This window comes from Marmota monax, unplaced genomic scaffold (assembly GCF_021218885.2).
Source record: "Marmota monax isolate L192 unplaced genomic scaffold, Marmota_monax_Labrador192_F-V1.1 WCK01_AAM20220418_F8-fsc00042, whole genome shotgun sequence".
NCBI lineage: Eukaryota > Metazoa > Chordata > Mammalia > Rodentia > Sciuridae > Marmota > Marmota monax.
In genome coordinates, this window is record NW_026693008.1 from 9,616,696 (window position 1) to 9,641,491 (window position 24,796).

The 24,796-nt window shown below is 41.8% G+C and overlaps 1 protein-coding gene across 10 annotated transcripts in view; it reads left to right on the top strand.

Annotated features, from left to right (window-relative positions):
• The first annotated feature begins 330 nt into the window (after window positions 1-330).
• Cacna1d (calcium voltage-gated channel subunit alpha1 D) overlaps window positions 331-24,796 on the top strand; it is a 315,633-nt gene continuing 291,167 nt past the window's right edge. For all 10 annotated transcript variants that reach the window (XM_058582147.1, XM_058582148.1, XM_058582140.1 and 7 more), the window contains exons 1-3: window positions 331-769; window positions 2,784-3,093; window positions 7,004-7,109. In XM_058582147.1, the coding sequence (XP_058438130.1) occupies window positions 703-769; window positions 2,784-3,093; window positions 7,004-7,109 (483 nt within the window). In that variant the 5' untranslated portion in view covers window positions 331-702. The remainder of the gene's footprint in view (window positions 770-2,783; window positions 3,094-7,003; window positions 7,110-24,796) is intronic.

Genomic DNA, 24,796 nt, shown 5'->3' on the forward strand with positions numbered 1-24,796 from the left:
CGGCCACCCTGAGCGCGCGGGCGGTGCGAACAGAGCCCCCAGCCCAGCTGCTGACAGCTGGGGCGCGGCGCGGCCCGTGGGAGGCTCAGAGCGGGCGGGGGTGTGGAGGGAGGGCGGGGGACGGCGGCGGCGGGCGCGCAGCGTCGCCAGGGCGAAGCCGGCGTGCGGCGCGGCGCGGCGGGCGCGGAGCGAGCGAGCGGGCGAGCGCCTCCGTCCCCGGATGTGAGCTCCTGCTGCCCGCGGTCCCGAGCCAGCGGCGGCGGGGGCGGCGGCGGCGGCGGCGGGCACCCGGCACCGCGACGGGCGGACGGGCGGCATGGGGGGCGCTCCGAGCGGCCCCGGTGGCCGGGCCGGCATCACCGCGGCGTCCCTCCGCTAGAGGAAGGGACCAAGCCAATTCTCCTTTGCAGCAAAAAATTAAATGTATATATTATTAAGATAATATATACATCTGATTTTATTTTTTTAAAAAGTTTATTCTGCTCCATTTTTGAAAAAGAGGGAGCGTGGGTGGCGAGCGGTTTTTATAAATTATCCTTATTTTCTGTTATTTGTCCCTGTCCTCCCCACCCCCTGCTGAAGCGAGAATAAGGGCAGGGACCTTGGCTCCTACCTATCGGTAACCCCCTTACCCATCCCTTCCCCGCCCTAATGCCCAGCATAGTGCCCTGCACACAGTAGGCGCTCAATAAATGTTCGTGGATGATGATGATGATGATGATGAAAAAAATGCAGCATCAACGGCAGCAGCAAGCGGACCACACGAACGGTGAGCAGTCAGAGCCTGGGCACCCGCTGCCAAATCTAATCCTTGTCATGGTCCTCCTCTTCCCACCCCCTCTTCCCCCCCACCCCCAATCTCCAGTGCTCTGGGTGGGTTGAGGGGGTTGGAGAGGATGCTTCTAGCTCGGTGTCATCTACATAGAAGGGGAAGATGCGTGACAGCCACTCGGTTCTCCCCTTCAGGCCCTGAATGTCAGAGTTAATTCTGCATTTGTGGGGTGGGGGCAGCTATTGAGAACGTAGACTACTGTGAAGCTGGAGGGGCGGTGAGTCGAGGTGATTCGGGTTCAGTGTCCTCCGGCTCAACTTTCCTCCAACGCCCTCGAGCAATGAAAGGAGGGAGATTGTTAGTCTTCAGCCTGAGCCCCCTTTCCAGCCTCCTCTTGCCTTCCCCTCCTCCCTTGCCCCCTGATTGACTGGGAAGAAGGTCCTTAGTGGCATCCGGAAAATTCTAGGATAGCCTTGTTTCACCCTTCACGCTGTGGGTGAAGCGCACACCCCTACACTTGCAGGGAGGCCAGGTCTTGGAATCTGGGGGAAGGGGGTCGGATGGAGCCAGTATTCCCGCTCCTTGTGCCTCCAGTGCACATGTTGGTAACCTAGCAATGCCCGGGGAGTCGATGCCCCTGTGGGGCTCCCCTCCTCAGTCTGGGTCCGGCACCACGTGCAGTTTCCACGCGGACTGGGGTTGAGTCGAAAAGGGATGGAGCAACTCCTGGCCATACCCCGTCTTTGGAGATCAGTGGCGCCCCCAACCCCAGTAGACTTGAAGCCTTTCGGGGTGAGCGCTCCTGAAGGGAAAGGCTTGGCACGACTCATCTCGGGATCCGTTTGTCTCCTGTCCCCGGCTTTGCTCCCTTCTCAGGCTTGCTGGGCAGACAGATCTGTGCTTGCTTTGACTCTTAACAATAATTGGCTTTGCAAATGCTCATCCCTCTACCTCTGTACCGTCTCTCTCACTTTGACTTCTGCCTCTGCTAGGAGGCTGTGGCCCAAGGCAGACAGGTGCCTGGGAGACCTGCCTGGGGATGGCCTGACCCCAAGTGGTGGGGGCTTTGCTCACAGAGGCCCTCTTTGGTTTCTGCCTTGTGTGCACCTGGATGTTAGTCTACACTGAAATGATTCTTGTTTAGGCCTTGAGGGCCCCCTGGCATAATCTAGCCTGTCTATCCTAGGTGTAGGTGTGCAGGCTGTCTGGATGTTGGCTTGGCTGCTGCTGCTGCAATTTAAAATGCAAAAAAAGCCCTAAAGATGTTTTCTGTTTTCCAAAGCTCCTGGAGGAAATGAGTCCCAAGTATCATGAATTTTCATTTTAAGGAAGTGTCAGTGCATAATCTAGATATCTGTTATAGGGCTTTTCGTATTGCCTTGTATCAGGTGAAGATTTTTTTACCATGCTGAAAAAATGGTTTTGTGGTGGTGGAAAGATGTTGGAGTAACACCCTGAAAATAATTAAGACTATTGAATTATTGGCACTGCCTTGTGTGTGTGTGTGTGTGTGTGTGAGAGAGAGAGAGAGAGAGGGGGGGAGAGAGAGAGAGAGAGAGAGAGAGAGAGAGAGAGAGAGAGAGAGATATGGTGGTAATTATTTTAGAGAAAAGCTGTTGTACATATCTGTTAACTTGTAAGAGATACATGGGTTTTCGAAGTCAGAAAAGATACAGAAAAAATGTGGCAACGACCTCAGTTTTTCAGAAGAAATGTACCAAAAGACTCCTTGCAAAGACATGGATGTGGAATACTAACTTGATTAGGTGTGGTGCTTGCAAAGATTCTGTGTGACTGACACTTAGAGCAGAGCTCTTAGACTTTCTCACTGTTCTGCTTGACAGATCCTTGCTTCTAAAAAATAGGACATGAGATTCAAAACAGGAACATCAGAATGATTTATCCTCTTAATGTTGGTATACAACCTTTGTCTCCCCACCCCCTCACCACTGGATTCTAATGTTATTGTTTTTGTTTTGTTTTAACTGTTCTTTTTCTCCTTTTTTCCCAGAGGCAAACTATGCAAGAGGCATCAGACTCCCTCTTTCTGGTGAAGGACCAACTTCTCAGCCGAATAGCTCCAAGCAAACTGTCCTGTCCTGGCAAGCTGCAATCGATGCTGCTAGACAGGCCAAGGCTGCCCAAACTATGAGCACCTCTGCACCCCCACCTGTAGGATCTCTTTCCCAAAGAAAACGTCAGCAATACGCCAAGAGCAAAAAACAGGGTAACTCGTCCAACAGCAGACCAGCCCGCGCCCTTTTCTGTTTATCACTGAATAACCCCATCCGAAGAGCCTGCATTAGTATAGTGGAATGGAAGTATCCTTTTTTTTTGTGGGGGGAGTCTTTCTCATTTTCTCTTTTACCATCTGTTCTTTAAAAGGATTTGCTTTCTGAAATGACACTTACAAAGCTGTAGCAGTCTGGAATGTGAAGCTGTGTATTAGGGGTTTCATGGTATATAACTTCTTGTCTCCTTAGGTTACAGAAGGATGGCTCCCTGGGTATATTTAGCCTACTGTCTGTGTGGGTGTGTGTTTAGTGGTGGGGGGAGGGAGTGAAGCCTAAAACTTCAAAGTGGTAGAGAGTTAAAATATGAAACTGATCTTTGGTCATTAGACACTACATGGTTAGTTTTAAATCCACCGTTGTTTTGGGGCTGTGCTATACATTGAACCTATTGCAGATGAGGTACACTGATGAGGAAAAAAAAAAAAAGACTGAGACTGTACTGACTGTACTGGAAGTGACCTTTGATGGAATCTTCTCATTTCTTATATTTGAAATTTCCTTCTGCAACTACAGTTAATGCTAAGGTTGCTTCAAGTTCTGACATTTGATGTTTCTAATTGTTCAGGTAACTGCAAATATGAACATTTCTTTCATAGGGAGTGTTTTTGATTTTTTTGGGCTATGAATGCTATGATTTCCTGGAATTTCCTTTTTGACAAGTTCAAAAACAGTATTTGAAACGTGAGTATGGGGAAGCCTGAGCAGGGAGAGGTTTGTGAATGCCTGTTCTTCCTGAGCCTTGGAGAGTTATAGAACAGCCCTCTCCGTGGAGGAATTTGCAGTTGCTGTCTTTATAAAAAAATTCTGTCTATGTCCTTGGACTGAAGTTACATTTCTGGGCGTCTCCTTTGTATTTTTAAAACTGAGTTCCAAGTGCCCAGTGATGGTTGTCATGCTCTAGATCTTCGATGACTTATTGTGCTTCTGCCTGTTTATCCCCATCCCTGTACCTGGAGGCCAGACTCCAGTTATTGCCTTCCTTCAGAAAAAGTTGACTGAAATCTTCTCTTTGAACAAATGGCTAATTAGTCAGATGATTTGTTGGTCTGGGAAAAGTAAAGCATTTTCTTTTCCCAGAAGAGTGTTTGGGGCTGATAGGTGCCTTAGAGCAGTTCCTAATGGTAGATCGGAGTGACAAAATTGAGCTTCCCTTACCAGGCCCAGAAAGATGGAGAGGATATTGACAGCTGGCTAGGAAGTGGAGCTGAACCCCCTAATAATTTGAGTCCTAAGCTAGGCATTTATTTGTTTGCCCTTTGTTTTAGCTTACTATTTTCTCTGCTCCTGGACAGGAGTTAAAAATGAGGCAACTGTCTAAAAAGGTATTGGAGAGAGCAGTTGAATGCATGGATAGGATTTGAAAGGTTTACACGTGCTTTTTCTTTTTAGAACAGATGTCTCTTCTCTCGAGTGAGTTATGATGTCTCTCACATTAGCTGGGGTTGTGTGCGTGCATTTTCTCTTTAAGTTCTTTTCTAGTCTGAGGACAGAACACTCATGTCAGGCCGGCAAGGAACTAGGTAAATTAGTGTGTGCCTCCATAGCCTCACTGGAGTCAAGGGTAGCAGTGCATTTGCCAGAAAGATCTCCTCCTCCTTAGATTGTCTTGATGTAACTCTGAGTAAGCAGAGACCTCTTGGTGAGGTCATTAATTTTATGAGGAGTGAGGTGGGAGACCCAATGCTGTTTCTCTTTGTGCAGAGTATTTTGTACATAACAATTTATGTGTATAAAGTGAATTCCTGGATCACGCTGCTGGGTCCCTTTCCCAAGTTGCCAGACATATGTATACAGGAAATAGGGCATGTGGCTTCTGGTTCAGGAAGAAACATGCTTACAAGTGGGATGGTTTGTAGAATAGGTAGATATTAAGTGATATGTGATCTATTTGTTTTGTCAAATGACAGTTTCCTTCCATTTTAGGGAGCTAGTTATAGAAATCCACCCTATGCCAGCTCTGTCAGGCCCTGCAAGCACTGGGGAAATGAGAGTCTTGTTTGTTTTTACAGATAGGCAGGGCAGAGTGTCCTGGACCTTGGGGGAGCAAAAGGTGTTCCTCTCATTAGAAGAAATTGTTAGGATCAGACCCCATCTACTTTGTGTGGCAGTGAGATAGTATCCACCAGTGCCTGGGGACTGAAATCAGACCAAGACAAAACAAAAAACACATTTTATATTTAGCCTTCCTGAACAGTTGAACATGTTAGTATTGCTCAGATTTGCATGTTTATCATTTAGGGAGTTGGGAAAAGAAGGATGCTGGTATGAGGGCAGGGGAAGCACTAACTGTTTCTACAGAGAATAACTTTGGGGCAGTCAACTTTTTAAATTTCAGTGTGAAACCTGAAAAATGAAATGAGAATTCTGAAGTCTCCCCCTGTCCCACCCCAGTCCTGGGTATTGAATCCAGGAGTGCTCAGCTACTGAGCTACATGGTTGGTTCTTTTATTTTATTTTGAGACAGGGTCTTGCCAAATTGCCCAAGCTGGTACTGGGGATTGAACCCAAGGCCTTGCAAATGGGAGGCAAATGCTCTATCATAGAGCTACAGCCTCAGCCCTCAGAAGTCTTCTTAAGGTGGACTGCCTTAAAGTTGGATCCCTGGATAAAAGATTTGTAAAACTAGATGAGTTAAGAGAATCAATATGAGTTAAAGCTAACGGGTTTAAAATAAACCCATCAAAGTTAGTAAGGGGATAATGTTATTCTTGTCCTTATTCCAATTAGTTATCAAAGCTCTTCAAAGGGGCTGAGGTTTTATGAAACCCAAGAGATCTCCAGAGAGGTAAGGGATATTTATTTCTTACATCATTTTTTTTGATTTCCCAGAAGAGTATCAGGATGAATAGGGAAAAGTCTGTTGATAGCTTCAAATCTTTAGTACCTTGAGGGATTTAGTTAAACCATGGCCTTGCTTCTTGTGGGTGAATGTACAGGAACACTGTTGTAAAATCAAGCCCAGGAATCACAAATTAGGTTGGTGTTCCTAAAACCTCGAGTTTGAAATGGCTGAAAACCAAAAGAATAAAAACAGCCATTTTTGGCAAATATCAAATTTGTATTGCCAGTTTTGACAATGTCTCTTAATAACACCAGCATCTTTTAGTAAGTATGTGTTCGAGGCTGATCTCAAAGTGATTCTTACAGAGAGACCTCCGAGATTTAAAATTGTTAAGGCCTATTTTTAAAGTGTCTGGTGCTGATTTCTTATGGCTTTTTAATTTAATTTGTTTATAAATTGGACACAGCAACAGCACATTATAAACTGAGCTCCGGTCCAGCTTTAATCTGAAACAGTTATAGCTATCGATTACTCTAGAAGAGAAAGCAGAGGAGGGAGCTGGAGCCTGGCGTGCTTATCACAGCATCTGAGGTACTGAAAGTCATGAGAGTCACAGGGAGAATAGAGAAGATTCCTAGTGGCTTTGTCCTCCCCAATCCAGATAGGAGATTTAGACTGACCCAGCCAGGAATAGCCCCTGAGAAAATGGCTCTAACACATGGAGGCAAGGATCTGTGGAAGAGATTTACACCACGATGGCTACTTTCTCTGTGTCTACAACAGCTGGGAATTTAGTAAGTCCCTCCTTGCTTTTTAAGCTCCAAGAAGCAGAAACCTGGTTCACACAATTCCCTAACTGGCTGTTCAATACTTTTAGGTTTTAATATACAGTGTACAGCAGAATAATGAATGTAACATGATTCTTGCAACAGAAAGAGGACATGAAGAGGTCACTGGATAGGGTGACCTACTGTGAGATGACCTTTGATGATTATTTCTCTTGAAAACCTAGTAGTCACAGTAGTCAGTCAAAAAATGATTTGAGTTTTGTCATTTTCATTTTAAAAGTAGTTCACATGTGATATGATTGGGAGTGTGATTGTAGACATGGTTTATGTTTATGTAATGCATATGTACCTTAACAAAAATTTTCAGACCATTTGACATATTTATATTATTGGCTATTTTTGCCAATTGTGTGGCCTTAGCTATTTACATCCCATTCCCTGAAGATGATTCTAATTCAACAAATCATAACTTGGTAAGTGTCTTCAGAGTTCCTGCTTATCCTGGTGTACGGTTATCATTTGCTTCTGTACTTGAACTGGCAGTTGACTTTCTGGGTGATGGAAATTTACAACCATGGATGTGATGTTTCTTGAAGTTTTGCTACCATATTTTTTAAAAATATTTTTTAGTTGTAGATGGACACAATACTTTTATTTTATTTATTTATTTTTATGTGGTGCTGAGGATTGAACCCAGTGCCTCATATGTGCCATGCAAATGCTCTACCACTGAGCCACAACCCCAGTCTCTTGGTTTTGTTTTAATCTCTATTCTCACGTTTATATTGAATGAAAGTGTTTAAAGTCATGAATCTTGTATAAATAGATATGGAACATTTTGCAGAGGAGATGTGTAGAAGATTTTAAAATGACTTTCTCTCTCTGCCTAGACATTTGCTTTCTACCATGCTCTTCCTGATAATATTAGTTTTCTCTCCCTCTCTCTTTTTTTAAAATCCAGTGTTGTTTGGGAATGGTGGGTACTTTGTTTAGTTTTTCTGGTAAGTAGAAAAATGTCACAGATCTTGTATATGAGCTATTAATTTTTATAAAAGTAGAATACAATAAAACTAATGAATCTATACAAAGCCTAATTTGGAGAATAAAACAGTATAGTATTGATGTTTCTACTTCAACTACTATGAAATGTCCCAAGGTAAAATGAGTTTATGGTTAAACACCAGTATCCCTCTATATACTTTATTGCCCTCTTAAAGATTTATAGTGTACATTAGCTGAGTAAAAGTTCTGGGAAGTTCCACAGTTAAAAAATAGGTTTCGTTTTGTTTAATTCAGCTAGTCCCTGAAAATAATTGGTTATGGATTCTTTAAAATTTTTTTTTGGCAGAAGACTTTAATGTCATGGAACCACTGTTCCATGGGACTTCCTTTGGGAAAAGTTGATATAATTAAAAAAAAAAAAAAAGCACTAAGGAGCACTAGACTGAGACTAGGAGCTTGTCCCACTCAACTGTCAGGGAGTTATATTCGAGAGCATTTCTCATACCCTTTTTGCATTGCTCCTCCCCCGCCTGGCAATTAAGGGGATTGGCTAAGAAGATCACTAGGATTGTTTTTACCTCTGACATTCTGTAGTCTTTCTTTGATGATTCAGAAGCCATTTCAGGATTTTTCTGGGGTTGCAGCATCCTTCTTGCAAGAAGCAGTTCCTGGTAATTGGAGACCAAGTGGATGAAGGAGGGAATGGCAAACTTTCTTTTCGGCTTTCACCTTTTCCAGCTAGTTGCACTTGGTTTTGGTTTCTTGTGTTGACACTGTATTTGAACAGGGCTGGGTGTTCTTAAGTGAGCGAGTGCTGAAAAGGCAAACACACGATGCTGTTCCTAGTCAGGGAGAGCTCTGCTGGCTTCAAAAAATAGTGAAATTATACTCTTGTGAATTTAGCCTTAATCGTTTATGGTACAGGATTTCTTGTTATATTTAAAGTGTTAGAGGCTGGGGATGTAGGTTGGTGGTGGAGTACTTGTCCAGCGTGTGTGAGTTCAATCATGAGTACCATAACAATAAAGAAAATTAGTTGGGCATATTTCAGATGTAACATCATGTCTCTATGTATTTGGGTTTGGGTAGTTTGATTTCTAGAGAGTTTTCAAAAATTTTTGGATATTGCTGCTGAAAATACAACTGTGAATGGGAGTTGGATATACCTATGAACACTATGAGTATATATTTGTACTATGTTTGAGATTATTTGCATAATTTGGGGTATTATAAATGGCTTTTGATTTGGTTGTAGACATTTGACATTAAATGATCATTTCAAAGGAAAAGCAGAAAGAGTGAAAAGCCTCCCATCCATGGAGATGGATCCTCGTAGTCTAGGCCACAGATGGTGTTAGCCTTGTTACCAAATTTAACAATGTGGATGGTGACCCAGTTTGTTGCTTTTTGTAGCTCATGATTAAACAAACTTAGAAAATAAATACCTTTCAGAAAGGCAGATTAATTTAGATCAATGGAATAATTAATGTAGCTGCATGTGTAAGCCAATTAATATTCTGATTTTTTTTTTCCCAGAGAAATTCAGGGCATTAATATAAATGCTGCCAGACCTTTTAGATTTCTCAGCTAAGAAGTGATGGAATAAAGTATATGAAATGGATAAATCTCTCTTCTCCTTTGCAGCTCCGCCCAGTGGATCTTTTCTTTATAATTCTTAAACTCTGGATTTGTTCTTAGGGTAGGTGAGCAGTGTGTTAGTTTGGCAGGCCTTTTGAAATACCAACGTATATTTTGACCTCTTTACTGAGTGTTCTGAAACTCATGGTGTTAAAGTTTCTGACTGCTTTCACTTGGATGGTCACATGGCCAGATAAGTTTCTGTACTGCCTGACTCTTTAAATATTTCCTTTCCTACTGTGGGAAGGGAGGCTCTTTGTGGATTTCCCCCTGACTCTGAGCAAGGTCCCATGCCATGTCTGTCCTCCCACCAGGGAGCTAGTTCTTTTTTTTATACATTTGACCCAATTTGTACCCAAGTGATTGCTCTATTTTTGGGATCGGTTTAGAGGCAGCTGAACAAAGCTTGTTTTTCATCTGTAGTAAATACCTTTCATTTAATGTGAATGACAAAACAAAGGGTAGAGGCTGACAAAGGTTACAAAGCTGTGCATCTCAGGGAACTGGTGGATTTCTTTGCCTGTTAGCTCAGTGGGAATTGTGTATGACAAGCACTTAGAGTGACATTCAGGGCCTCTTTATGGCTGATGTTTCTGCCTATTTCAGGTCAGTTGTAGTGATAGTATTACTTTAGTTGAATAAGAAATGTGGCCATTTCCATGAGCCCAGTGTATGTTTGGTCTGGGTGGTGCGTCTAACTCAGCTAGCTTTGGGGATTTGAAGACTACCTTGGGGGTAGTAAGTTTTCCCAGAGTTAGATTTTTCTTTTTTTAAATACAAACAGTCTAAGTTTCTATGCCGTTTTCCTTTGTGGATTCACAGGGACAAGTGGAGGCTGAAGCCATGGAAACAGTGCAGCTTACTCAGTTCCCACAGTCGTGGCCCTCCCAGTTAAGTCAGTAGCAGTGTTTCCTCATTTCTACTTAATGAAAACTGTACATCATTTTTGTTTTTGTTTTTGTTTTCTTGTTGGTACAGAGGAGGGGAGCTTTTTCTGTATCTGGTGTCAGAGTAAGGATGATTACAAGTGATACTTCCCTGTCATGAGAAATGCTTTATTTTGCATTCCAGCCTTAAGTCCCTCATAAGCAAACTGATATCGTTTTCAGCCTGTGAAACCTCTTCCTGGTATTCTCCCTCCCCAGGCTGCCTCCCACTTCTGTTGTACAGAACTGCCTCAAATTAGAAGTGTCCCAATTGAGGATCCCATATGTCATTTCAGACCTTCCTTGCTATCTGCTAATAATTGTACCCACCTCTAAACCAGTTCAGAGTAGCAGGAGGGTGGGGCCTCTCTGTGACTCATGCTTCTCTATCCCTTTGTCTAGCAAAGGGATTGGATTATAATAAATGCTCAATAAATGCTTGTTAAGCTGAACAAAATGTTTTACTAAGTCTTTGATCCCTTTCCTGCACCTTTCCTCATCTTATGTTGAGGCCTGGATGTTCATACTTTTAATTTCTTGACATTTTGCCTCTGTTCAATCCACGTGTCTTCCACTTCCTCTTCATTCACATCAGTGTCAGATGTCTTGCTAGAAGTGATCCTCAGGCTTCCGTGGCTAACTATTGCCCACCAAAGAAAGACCAGATCCCATGGCAGGGTCCAATTTGTTCTGGTCCAACCCCACTCTTCTCCTTTACAGTCTCCCCTCTCCTATTTGTCCATCCAAAGTTCTTAATTATCCCCTTTTCTACTTGTCCACCTCATAGCTTTTCTTCCACCGTTTTCTTCATCTGAGATGCTTCTTCCTCTCCATTACCTTTCTTCTTATGTCACTGTCTTTAAGTTGCTTAATAATCTCAACTTATATCTCTTCAATGAGACCTTTTCTGATCCTGATCCAAAGGAACAAGTCTTATTTGAACCCCTCTCACAGCACTTTGCATGTAAAACACCATACATTTCTGTTATTTATTTGCATATCTTTATCTTATCAAGCAAGCTCAGAATACAATTCAGAGTGAACCATTTTGAGTCCCTGACCCTGCTCAGCACAATAGTACACTGTAGATGTTCAGTCACTAAATGCTGTTGACTGCCAAATGAATAGGTCTTTCAGGAGATGCACCTTGCCCTTTCCTCTCCTTGAATTAAAATTTAGAATTTTCTTGGATGGCAGGTCCCTCTGTGAACTCCTTAGAGGTCCTTTGCAGGGAGTGGGTAGGAAGTTGTTTCTTCCTGAATTTGGAATCTGTGATTCTTGTGTATCTCTGGCTGAAGGATCCCTCAGAGCTGGGTTTCAGAGTGAAGCAGTCACATTTTGGGCTCTGGTTACAGGGATCAGAGTATCAAAGAGTGGTGGGAGTCCTTCTGGTAAGCTGTGCTGGGCTATGGACACTTGTCAATGGGATTAGATGTCTTAAAGGGGCCAGGAATGCTCTGGGACAGTCTGCTGTGATTGCCTTCTCTTTATCACATCTGAGATCCTTATATATAGTGTTAAGTGGGCTTAAAAAGCAAGCTCATCTGGGGTTGTGGCTCAGTAGTAGAACACTTGCCTAGCATGTGTGAGGTAGTGAGTTCAATTCTCAGCATTGCTTATAAATAAATGAATAAAATAAAGGTCTATGAATGTCTAAAAAATATTTATATATATAAAAAAGCAAGCTCTTTGGATTTGCATGGTCATGATTTAGTTTCTCACCGTTTTGCACCAAATGGGGGTGTATTGTAATAGAGTACTTGAAACAATTTTGTAACCAGGCTCATTGGACTTTGCCTATAGGGTGTATATTAGTTCTGTGCTTCATTTACACTGTTTTTCCTCTATTGTGTTCTGCTTCAATTGCAATCTCTTATTTCTGTGTGCCTAGATTCTGTCTATTCTTCAAGACAGTTCATGTGCTACATCTTTGTCCAGATTTCTCTGATCCTTGACTCCTACCCCCATCTGCCTAAGTGCATATTTGCTTTCTTGCTGGACTCCCATGAGCATGGTAAACTCTTGTATTCACAGATATTGTCCCTTTTCTATCTTGTTCTACAAGTGTTATGGGAAGTGGCTCAGGTGTGGTGGTTCTAGACATGTGTTTTGGGATTTGACAGCCAGCTGTTTGGCTGATTAGTCTAGTGACTTTGGAAGAAACTAAATGAGTTTCTAGAGGTTTCTGATTCCAGTCTGTAGCTTTATGAACTTATCTCTGCAGCTGGCACACAGTAGGCACATCAGGAAATGTATGTGGAATAAATGAATAGAGAATGCCCACACAAGGGATCTACAGTACATCCTTATAGATCATTAGTTAATTTTCAACAATTGGCTAATGATTAATGGTTGCCTGAGAGACTTTCATTGTCCAATATTAATGAAATCACAGGAAACACCTGTCACCTTTAATTTCAGGATTGTAAATTTTTTGGCAAATTCAATCCTTTATATTTGGAGCAGGAGAGAAAGAAGAAGAGTACTTCTTGATACTTTTTAAAAAATTATTTTTTACTTTTTGAATCCTGTCACAACCTGGCTTTTGTGTTATATGTTCATTAGCTACATTGTGAATAATTCTTTGCCGGTGGATGTAAGTACCAAGCTTCATTTAAATATCGGTGGAGGAAGAGCCACAGAATGCCCAGAAGGACTTGTAGCACAAAACTTTTCTCAAAGCTGGCTCCTAATAACAAAATGTGAACCAGTTTATCTTTTTTGTTGTTGTTGCTTTACCTCATTTCGATAAAGAACAGATTGCCTAGATTGATCTTTTGTTGAATAGATATTACTTTGATTATTGATGATTTTTCAGAAATAAAATCCAACTCTTAAAGAATTCAGATTTACTACTATTACAGTTCCTTGAGAAGAATTCTAGTTGTGTCCTTACTTGTTTGGATTGTTTGTTAGTTAAAAAGTGAATTTAATTGGTGTATAGTCAGACTTGATGCAGGAACTCTCCCTGCTCAAACACTTTAACTAATAAGATTGTATTAAAGTGAAGTCATTTAGGCATACTAGAATATTAGCCAGAACCCTTTGGGTTATTGGTTGCAGAAACTCACTCAAATTGGCTTAGCTGAAAGAAAAATGTATATGTGTGTGCTTGTAGGGCTTTCTCTCTTCTTTTATGGTGCTAAGGATGTTACCCAGGGCTTTGGACATGGTAGGCACTTCAAACCATTTTTGTACTACTACTGAGTACACAAATATGGGTTTTTGTTTGCAGTTTATTAAATGAATTAACTGAAAAGTCCAGGGAATAGAAATTGCATCAGACACAGCTGGAAAGGAGGCATCAGGATTCTCCCTCTGCACCTCACCCCTCAGGTTTCTGAGGCCAGATTCTGACTGTCCAATAGCTCCGCCTCACATGCTGCCTTAAATGTGCATTTTTCAATTCTCATTTTGGGAGGGATCGAGAGGAGATGCATTCTTTTTTTAACCATACTCAAGTTTAATATTTTAAGATTGATTGTGTGACTTTGTAATATATACAGACACATATGTTCTCTAACCCCAGTTATAAGTTTTCCTTAATGAAAAGGCAGCAACAACATTTCCCCATCAGTGTTTATTTAATTTTTAATTTTCTGCAAAATTAAATATGAGAAGTATCTGAAACAGAAGGTGCAAAACTTTGGGAAAAGTTTTATGCCACAAGTCCATCTACTCTGGGCATTTTGTGGCTCTCCCTCAACCAATCTTTAAATGAAACTTGAGACTCACCCACCTGAAAAGAATCATTCACAATGTAGCTAATGTACAATACTAAACACAAAAGCCAGCTTGTGACAAGATTCAAAAAAATTGCAGAGGCTATAGAATTCTGGTGGTTGGTTATATAGCGTGCACAGTGTTATGGCTGAGTGGATGGATGTGCCATAGGAAGAGATGTTGGTATTATGTTTCTGGCCCTGTGGGGGCAGGGTCATAGCAGGGGTTAGTTCATCTAGGAATGTATATTAGCACCCCCACTTCTGCCTTTTGCTGTGCACAGTCTCCTGAAGTACTCTGCCATCAGCAGTTGCAGAGTGTGTCCCCAAAGTCCTGTTCTGTTCCTGTGACAGGAATAAGGAAAGGGCTGGAGGGTGTTTCCCTTTTTAATTCAAATGAGATTAGTGTTCTTCCAGCTGGGGTTCTGGTGGGCAGTAAGGGTGTTTGGTAGGGCTGGGAAAGCTGAAAATGGCCGATCAAAAGGAAAAAACCAGAAAGATTGAAGGTGGGGACAAAGAAGGAACCGCTTAAAGTGATCAGTCAGCTACAGGGCCTCTGTGTGTGTGTGTGTGTGTGTGTGTGTGTGTGTGCGCGCGTGCGCATGCGTGCTCGTGCACACGTGTGTTTATGGTTGAGGGAGAAAGTTGGGATGGTTATTGACACAGACAGGATCAAGCCTGATTGATCTACAAGGATGAAGAAGGGACCCAGGCATGACCCAGGCTGGGGAAAAAAAAACACAAAACAACTTTCTTCTTTTCCAGAACCTCAAAGCAGTTATTTCTGCAATTTTTTTTTTCCTCCTTCCTGCAGGCCAAGTGGTAATTTTAGAACTCCTAGGACATCTGTTGAAATTATTGAATGAGTGAACATAAGGGTCAGGTTAGAGGGAGTTGAAGGGTGACAGAAAGAAGGGAAGGCAGGTGCAGACTTCTCAGAGGTAGTATGGTAGGACACTAGCTGGCCAGGGCTGGCCCTGCAGGAGCCCAGCTTGGAAGGAGGAAGGAGGTGGCCTTCCTTAGCTTGGGGATACACTGAGCTGGGCAAGAGGCTCATGCTCTTCTGCCTCAGTCACCTGCTATACTGTGTCCACGGGGAAGTCTAGCACAATGCAGACTCCCAGATATTTTTGTAGAGCTGTAAGGACACTTACTTATAAGAAATGAAATTGAGGCACCCTTTATTCAATAGATATGGAGACCTATTGTGCAGAGCACACCTACCCTGTGTTCCTGACTGCTAGCCCATTTGGATATGGCTCCCCTTGTTGCTGCTGCCTTTTCATTAAGGAAAACTCATAACTGGGGTTAGAGAACATATGTGTCTGTATATAGGTCTCATATTTTACATTCTTAACATAAACCATCAATTCAAAATTTACACAAGCTAGGTATAGTAGTGCATGCCTGTAATCCCAGTGATTTGGGAGGCTGAGACAGGAGAATTGAATGTTTAAGTACAGCCTCAGCAATGTAGCAAGTCCCTGTCTCAAAATAAAAAAATGGCTTGGAATATAGCTCAGTGGTCAAGTATCCCTGGGTTCAATCCCCAATACAAAAAAAATTCACACAAATAATATCTGAATTCATAATGGTGGGATTCGTTATGTATTTGTATATAAACACAATATAACAATATAATTTGACCAGTATCTTTCCTCAGTATTTTCCCCTTCCCATTTTCTCCCTCCCCCTTGTCCCTTTCTTGTACCTACTGAGCTCCCTTTGATTTTCATGAGACCCCCCCCTTTTTCCTCTTTTGCTTCCACATATGAGAGAAAGCTTACAGTCTTCGATCTTCTGAGTTTGACTTAATTTGCTTAACACATTTACCCAAATCATTCTAATTACAGTAATCAGTAAGCCTTCAGAATTGTTTTTCATTATGTGTATGTGCATGGATATGTGTGTGTGTGTGTGTGTATGTGTATACACATATAAACATATATATTACATACATATACTGTGCATTTGAAATATGTAGTTTGAGTATTTTAAACTTCACTTAAGTGGGACCACAGGGCATGTATTATACAGCATCCTTTTTTTTCCCCACTTAATATGTCTTTTAAATCTTGCCATATCTGATGCAAAAATCAAACAATTTCTTTGTTGCTGTAAAAATATTCTATGTATAAACAGACCACAATTTAATTAATTGTTCTGTTTCTATGAACCTTAGATTAGCTTCAAACGTTTTGCTATTTTGAACACTGTTTTATTAAATAACTTTTCATGTGCTTCTTCATGTCCAAAGTAGACATTTCTCTGGAATAACTACTTAAAAGTCAACTTTCTGGGTTAGCAGGTACTTGTATTTTTAATTTCCATACTCACTGCCACATTGTTCTTGACTAATTCTGTACCAGTTTTACTCCCACATCCACTACATCTCATTTCACTCTGATGAGTGATCTCATTTGTTCTGTATTTTAGGAAGAAAAAGGACTTTTGGGGTATAGTATAGCCTCTCTCTTAGTTGTTAACAAGCACCCCCAACTATCTGGTTAGAGAAGAAAGTCTGTGAACCCAGGCATTAAATTTTTGTAATTGTCTTTTGAACAAGTGACCCAGATGAAAGGCACTAGAACTTTTTTTTTTACTTGCTTTGGGAGCCATGAACTTGGATGCTGTAGAACTTTCAAGTGAAATTTTTATTATAGGCAGTTACTAGGTGAATCAGTTTCTAATGTAAAAACTGAGTCTTAGTTTGGGAATGTTTGCTTTCTATATTTTGGTTTTGAGATGGATACTGTCTTTTTGTCCCTTTACATAGAGGAAAAAAAAAATCCAAGCTGGTAATTTCTGATATCCCATGTTATTTGAATATTAACAAATTTACTTTTCATACACGTTCATTATTATTCTTATTCTTATGGTCTCTATATAAAGTTAATCCCCATTCTGCTTCCAAAAGTTCTGAGGTGGGTTAGAAAGTGGAATTTGATGAAAAATGAGGCAATTGGGAATTGAAACAAAGTAGACTTGCCAAGGCTCTTCAGGTGAATGGATTGCTAACATTTGGACACTCCACTGGCCTTTAGGGCTTCCAGCAGAGGCAGGAAAAGAGGACATCCATGAGGCTTTTATCCTCTCAACAAAGGCAAGCAGCCGCTTGCATTCAGAGAAGCACTTTCTAGGAACCAAACCCAAGGAGGAATCTCCAGCATGGGTCCTTGTACAGTGTAAGGTACATTTTGGAGCACCGCAAGGCATGGTTCTGCAGTGCTTTTATAAGAGTCAGAAATGCTGTGTTAGCAGATGTTCCCTGCACTTTTTTTTCTTTCTAAATGGCTAGGGTAAACATTAAAGTATTGTAAGAACGAAAGCATTTCTATTTTTGAAAACAACTTTGCTTTTTATTATATAAGTTAATAGGACTAAAGCTGGGAAGATTAAAAATGAACAGTTTCTCATAGCTAACATTAAATTACTCATTGAAGTACTTTTTGAGCATTTATTGTCTGTAAAATATAGTTCATTAGACATTAGAACACTATGCTAACTTGGTTCAAGTCAGAACGCAAAGAGATAGTATATATTAATGTTGAGAACCCTTCCTCTCCCCTCCAAAAATTTTTTTTTGAATAGGTGTGGTTTCATTATTTTAATCCAATCTCAGGAATTGACCAGTATTATTAAAAGAACACATCCTTGATTGTTCTTCAGTAAAAAAAACAAAAAACAATGAGGTATAATGAAACATTATTTATTATTTAGATGATTGCTTTTAAAGTATACAAAAACCAGCTGAAATGGGTAAAATCCTCCCCTTTTATACCAGTAATTAGCCTTTTGGTCCTTTTTTCATGATCATGCACAAATGAACTTCTCTTTAGGCTTACACAAATTCTGAATTATTGAAATATAAAATAATGGTGAATCTGTCTAGAACTCTTCAGAATATTTATCTGGTGGAAAAGACATTAAAATGTTTAAAATTTAAAATTAAGAATAATATGGGAAAGTAAACACAGCTAGCAAAATTTGGTAAGAGAGGTGTTTTTGTAGAAAGCTATGGTCTGGTGTGGTCAAGGGTAGAGAAAGCTTTGGTATATTATATTGGCCAAACGAATTAAGCTAATTGATGCATTAAAGCCACGTGGGGCTATAGTAGGTTAGGTGCCCTGGTGTGGATTTACCCCAGCAGAGGCGTGATGAGGTTGAGATTGGAGAGGACCACAAAGGCTTCAGCTAGATTGTTTCTTTTTAGAACTGGCAGTGTGATTTACTCAGGGTCACGTGGTGAGAGAGGAGCTCAGGGAGGCCTTAACCCAGGACATCTGTTCCATTCTTTCTTCCCACTCAAGTAACAATTTGAAGCCTGTGGAAGCCATGCACTTTTCAAATAACTAAGGGCAGGACCTGAGAACAGCAGGGGTAATAGTGACAAAAGATTGTCTCTTCAAAGCAAGCTTAGGTCTTGAGTCAACTTTTATTAATTATCTCAAGTTTTTTTCTTTGTATGTCTTCCAAAAATGATAGTATTGATCACTTCTTCCTCCCCTATTTAACTTTATAAAATATCGCGTCACTTTCAAAATATTATTTGGTCATAATCTGTCTCATTGTTTTGCAGAAATGGTCAGGACACTGGCTAGTGGCTATTGTAGGGCAGGTGAGACTCAGCAGAGCTGGTTTGCAGGTGCAGAAGGTCTTTCCTCCTTATCTTGTTTTCCAGTGGCTCACTGCCCTGTCTTTTTGCCCACAACTAGAGGCCCGGTGGTATCAGCCGATATAACTAGCTCATGGCTGATATTTACTCCATGAAGGAGATGTTGTTAAGACCTTCATTTTATAGGTGCTTGCACGAGGCTACGCCATCCTGACATGGTCAGGATGAGTCACACCTGGCCTTTTACTTTAAGTGTTTATACTCAAGCATGAGGCTCAGAAGGAAGTCAAGGCTCTTAGGCTGATGGTGCTTGAACACCTAGCAGCAGCAGCAGCAGCAGCAGCAGCAGCAGCAGCAGCAGCAGCAGCGGTGAGGCCCCAGAGAGATAATAGCAGAGCCTTGTGGTGAGTCTCCCTGGGCAGGCGTCACGCTCCCAAGATTGGTTAGTACTTGGGAACTGGTACAGAAACTTTTATCCTGCCGCATTTCCAGTCTTGGGGCAGGAATAGGGGTTGTGGTTGAAGAGAAGGGCAGAGGTTTTTTAATGATCCTGTAACCTTCTGCCAACCTTCTCAGTCATCAAATTAAAATGGGAATGACTAAAAGAGTTTAAATTTGGGCATCAGGCAGATTTTCTTGCATTTTTAATTCCTTGAAAAGCATTGCTTTGTGAGTGGTAGATCCAGGAGCTCTTGCAGTTTTTTTCAGGGGTTTGCTGAATGCCGAGTGGTTGTACAGCATAAGCCAGTAACATCGTTGATAGGTGCTAGAGTCAGACCTGGGCATAGTCCTCAGCCTTCCCTTTCGTGATGTGTGACAGGAGCAAGCTTCTTTTTCCTCCTGTGTCTGTTCCTTTCCTATGAAAGACAAAATGCCGTGGCTAAAGGGGTTAGCCCAGAACCTGGCTCCTAGAAAGCACTGTGCTTCAAATCTCCACATTGGTCTTTGAGGTGGTCGTTGCTTGCTTCTACTTTACAGATGAAACTGAGGCTCCTGGAAGACTAACCATCTTGCTCCAGGATACCCAGTGAGGAGGTGGCAGGATCTCCAGCTGTATTAGGAACGTTTCCCGGATAGTTAACTGGATGTGGGTTTGATTTCTAAAGCTATTCTGTGGAAAATATCCTCACCAGACTTAGCCAGTCCACTTGTCCCATTGATGAGCCTAATATAGTAGTGATCAGAGAGGGTGTTGGGTGGATCTAGTGAAGAAGTGACCTGGAAGTTCTAGACCTGGACTATGCATCTCCATTTAGACAACACAGGGTTATTTTCCTAGGGTCACCAAGAAAAGAAAGGGGCTAGTATAATGATCAGGATCTCATTCTGCCATAGCTGGGAAGCCTGAAGCCTCAGTCTACATAGTGATCCAGGGTGTTTAAAAAAAGAAATTGAATGCTTAACACTCTACCCTTGAGGTGTGCTGATGTCTCTATATATTCTTTTTAAAAAAATATATGGTTCTTTATTCTTTTTAGTTACGCATGACAGTAGAATGTATTTTGACATGTATACACGGATTATAACTTCCCATTCTTGTGGTTGTAAATGAGGTGGCACTTCCTTGGTTGTGTATTCATATATGAGCATAGGAAAGTTACATCTGATTCATTCTACTGTCTTTGCCATTCCCATCTATATACTCTTTTCTCAGCTATATTGGACCAGCTGTCCTTTGTTCTATGCTTGGCCCAGGTGGGAGCCCTGATCATCTCTGGATTTAAATGTTGCTTAGAAGTAGAAAGAAAACAAGAGCTAGGGTGCAAAACAGGTGTTCAGGGAATTCTGTCCTCAAAGCTGTGTGATTCCTAGAATCAGAATGATGACAATAATCACTAATGTCTGAATGGATGTACACAGCCTACACGGTATTTGCTTCACTTTGGCTGATTTCATTTTCACAGTGATTTTTGTGAGTGTTGCTCACATTTTACAGCTGAGGCTTGGGGCTGTGAAATGACTACCCAAGATCAAGAAGCCCTGTTAGAATGTGGATAGCATGTGCTATTTTCCTGCCATCACGGACCTGGCCCCCGCTCCAGTCATTCAGGTGGGAGACTTAGGCTTACAGATGGAATGTGCCTTGTTAAAACTAGGGCTCACCAGAAACTGGGTGATTGGTCTTCTCTATTACCATGATGCTTGACCTGCCTGTAAGATGTGAATGCTAATAGTAACCCTTGCCTTACATTGTTGAGAAGATTAAAAGTGATTTTTGTGTGGGAATCACCAGTGCTGTACCATTAATTTTCTTATACATAAATTTCACTTTCTCAGGCTTTTAAGACATGCCCTGGTCACACTCCCTTCCTTTTTGAGACAGCAGAGACTTAGTAGGAAGACAGATCTGGGTTTTGGGTCCCACTTTTAGCGCTGGCTAGCTTTGTGACTGAACTTAGTAAAATGGGGAAAATGACCCTTGTCTCACTTTTAGCTTAGGGTCTTTGTGAGAAGTAAATAATATTTGAGTCCTAGTTTACCAAAAGACTTTGGTTAATCAATTGAGGGGTCAAAGGCAGTTCCAGAGAGGCTCCCCCTACCCTCCTAGTGAAGTTCAGAGAGCTTGGCAATATCTAAGCATTGAGGGAATCTCTTCCTCTTTCCCCTTTGAAGTGCTCTAGGGCTTTAAAAAAAAAATCAGTTATGGGCCATGCCTGTTAAATCCCTGTGATCTCCCCATAAGTGTTTTTTCCCTTTGGCCCCATGATTTTTCTCCTCCTTTTTGTTATTGAAGCCCAGACCATGACTGTGTAAAGAGGAAAATACCCCCTTCACTTTTTTTTTTTCCAGTGAGGGGCATGTTCCTGCTCAGAAATAGGGTCTTGCTGGCAGGTGCCTGGTGGGGCAGTTGAGGGAATGGTAAGTGGTGCTGCAGCCTGCTGCTCTTGAGGTGCGGAGGTTAGCCTTTCTAAAAGACAAGCACCGCTGGGGTGTGGGGGTTGATATTCATGCCCCACTGATGTTCCCATGGGAGTGGGAACATGGGAGTGTGTGCCCCTCTGTGTAATGAACTAGTGGGGGCCTATGTATCATGGCTTGCACCCTTTCATTGTAAGCACTAGAGTAAGCATTTTATACCCAATTTCTTCTCTGGGTTCCCCCCCCCCAAAAAAAAAAAAAAAAAAAAAGAAAAAGAAAGCCATATAGTAACTAGCATTCCCAATTTATAGATGAGGTAAGTGAAGGTCAGAGGAGTTAACTGACTTTGTGCTGAGGGAATCAACCCATAATATCATAAACGGGGCCTGTAATTACTCCTTCCAGTGTTCCAGCATTGTGCCCAGCAGTGAGCATGAAGAATGTCCAGGAAAGAATGCCAAACTTGGAGTCAGGTGACTGGCTTTGAATTCCTGCTCTGTAACTTCACTTCTGTGTGACCTCCACTTTCCTCAGTGGTCATAAAGTAGAGAGTAGAAATTCCAGTGGGTTGTGTGTATGCAAATGTTTTGTAATCAACCCAGCAGCACACACATGTGAAGCATTACCCTTACTACTGTCTATCTCACCTTTCCCTCTGGTCCCTCCAGAAAGCAATGCAGGGTCCTGAGCCCCAGTTCCACTGTTTTCTCTCCATGGTGCCTGTCAGTGCTAGGCCTGAGCCCCAGGGAAGAAGAGTCACACCTGCCAGTGCAGCCACAGTGATGGTGGTGGGGGAGACGCTGAGGTTGCAGAAAGGAGGTGGGGTAGGGATAGGGAGGGACTGAAAAAGCCCATCATACCTGGAGCTTGATATGACCTTATTCTCCACCTTCCAGAAAGAGCTGCTTCAGGATTTCAAAGGCCATCTGTTATTTGAAGTCCTGATTATTCCTTGAACTCCTTGAGATTTGTGGAATTCTCTGTGTTTGTGAAATGCAAACCACAAACGATTTTGCCTAGTAATGGATAGGCTTGTGACCCAGCCAGGCCTTTAGGCAAGCCAATGATATTTCATGGTTTTAAGTGTGAACAGAGCATAGTTAATATCACATCTTCACTCTGTTCCTCAATCTGTCTTCATTTTGTCTGTGATGAAAGACCAAAGTAATGCACTTGGTCATGGCCTGAGGCTGGGTAGCCATCAGAGACTGGAAGTTCTGATGTGTGGGTCTCCACTCTTTTCATAGGCTGTGAATGCTAAATTGGGTAGGTGGAATCAGCTGGTAGCACTGAAAAGACCAGCCCTGCGGCCGGGGCCAGGGAGTGGTCCTGTCCTCTAACCATGGACTTTGTTGTGTTTGAGACTGTTTTCTTTTTTTGAATAAGAATGTGAACTTCTTGTGGGCAGGGACCCACTCTTACATTCTCCATGGTCCTTGGCATGGAGTGCTCAGTAAATGATTGGCCATTTAATGAAGTTTACTATTTACGTGAAGCACCCTGAGGTTGCTTTAATTGTTTCAACTATTTTTTTTATAAGAATAGTTGAAACACAGCTGGGTTCAGTGGTGCATGCCTGTATTTCCCCCAAAATATAATATAACATATATTGAAAATATTTTTTTTGTTTTTGTTTTTTGGTACTGGGGATTGAACCTGAGACACTGAGCCATATCCCCAGCCCTTTTTTGTATTTTATTCAGAGACAGGGTCTCATTGAGTTCCTTAGGGCCTAAATTGCTGAGGCTGGCTTTAAACTTGTGATTCTCCTGCCTAAGCCTCCTGAGCCGCTGGGATTACAGGTGTTCACCACCGTGCTCAGCTGTGTTCTATTTTCTAAATAGGGGTCTGATGGTCTCTTGTTCCAACTTGGGAACAGAAAGTTGGAGATAGGCTCCCTTGTGGGGAGATTTATTGCTTAATGAAAACATCAGAACTTAAAAGACTAAAACATAGTGCTCCCTCAAAGTAGTCACTCCAGAAGTTGTACCCTCATCTAGTGGTGTTGAAACACTTGTTTTTCAGAATTGCTTTCAGAGCCAATTTCTGCTTTACGTTTTGCTTTGCTTCTGGCTAACAATGGGGGTGGTCCAGTCTTATTACTGACCAGTCTTTTCTCAGAGGAAACTCTTGGATTTGATTTTCTTTACAAATAACCATCTTCAAAGAACCAAGTCTTGTCTTTGAGGAGTAGAATGTGTCATGGGCTTTGAAGAAGGTCTTTGCTGCATTTTGAAAATGTTCTGAGGAATGGCAATAGAATCAGAATTATGTGTCTAGTTTCCCAAGCTTACTACTTGGAAGGAAAAACTTATTTACATGATTCTGTTGTGTTTATTAAACAAAACAGCCTTACCACTTTTGCAGTCACACTTTTCTAAGTCTGCAGTCTTGTCTGGTCTAACATTCCCTCTGTGCCAAGAACTTTTGCACCTAGGCTTTTCTCTAGCCTTGGCCCCAGGGAAGTGGGAAAGTGAGATGTTTTATTCTTGGCCCGCACCTGGATTTTAAAGGCCTTCCTTAGTCTGGGATAACTGTGATCCCAAAGTATAAGGACTCAGTTCTAGAGTTCGGCAGATTGGTGGTTCATGCTGACCCCTGCCAGGGATTGGGGGTCCTCAGGAACCATTGTAATTGTGTCGTTCACAGCTGTTGTTTGGGTTATTTACAGAAATAGAATTACTTGAGTTGCCAGCAGGGCTCCTTGGGCTTGACTCAAGAATATGTAAGTTTCTGCATTTTTTTTTCCTTGCCTTAAAAAAATGCATTTTTGATACCAGAAAAGTTAGAGATTTAATCTTAGCTGTAGCAGACAGAGTTCTACCCTTGCTGTGTGAGACAACAAAACTACTTTAAAAGGAGGCCTCTCTCTCATAAATTAAGGATCTTTGTTCTGTAGCCAGGCTCAGATGATAACTGCTGGTCCCAAAGCCTGCTGTACCTGGCTTTGGGACATAGGGTCAGAAGAGAACAGAATTAATTGAGTAGGGATTATTGCATGTTTATGCTTTTCTTTCCTTTTTTTTTTAATACTTTTTTTTTTTAGTTGTTGGTGGACCTTTATTTATATGTGGTGCTGAGAATTGAACCCAGTGCCTCCTGCATGCTACGCAAGCGCTTTACCACTGAGCTACAACCCCAGCCCTCCTTTTTTTTTGGTAGTGGGGTTTGAACCCAAGGCCGCCTGCATGCTAGGCAAGAGCTCTACCACTGATCCATATCCCCAGCTGATTCTACTTATTTTTTTAAAGCAGCATTATTGAAATATTCATATACCATACAACTCACTGGTTTAAATCATACAATTCAATGATTTTTATTCACAGTTGAGCAACCATCATCAAAAATCAACTTTGTAACATTTTTCTTTTCTTTTTATTTTTTTTTAGTTGTAGTTG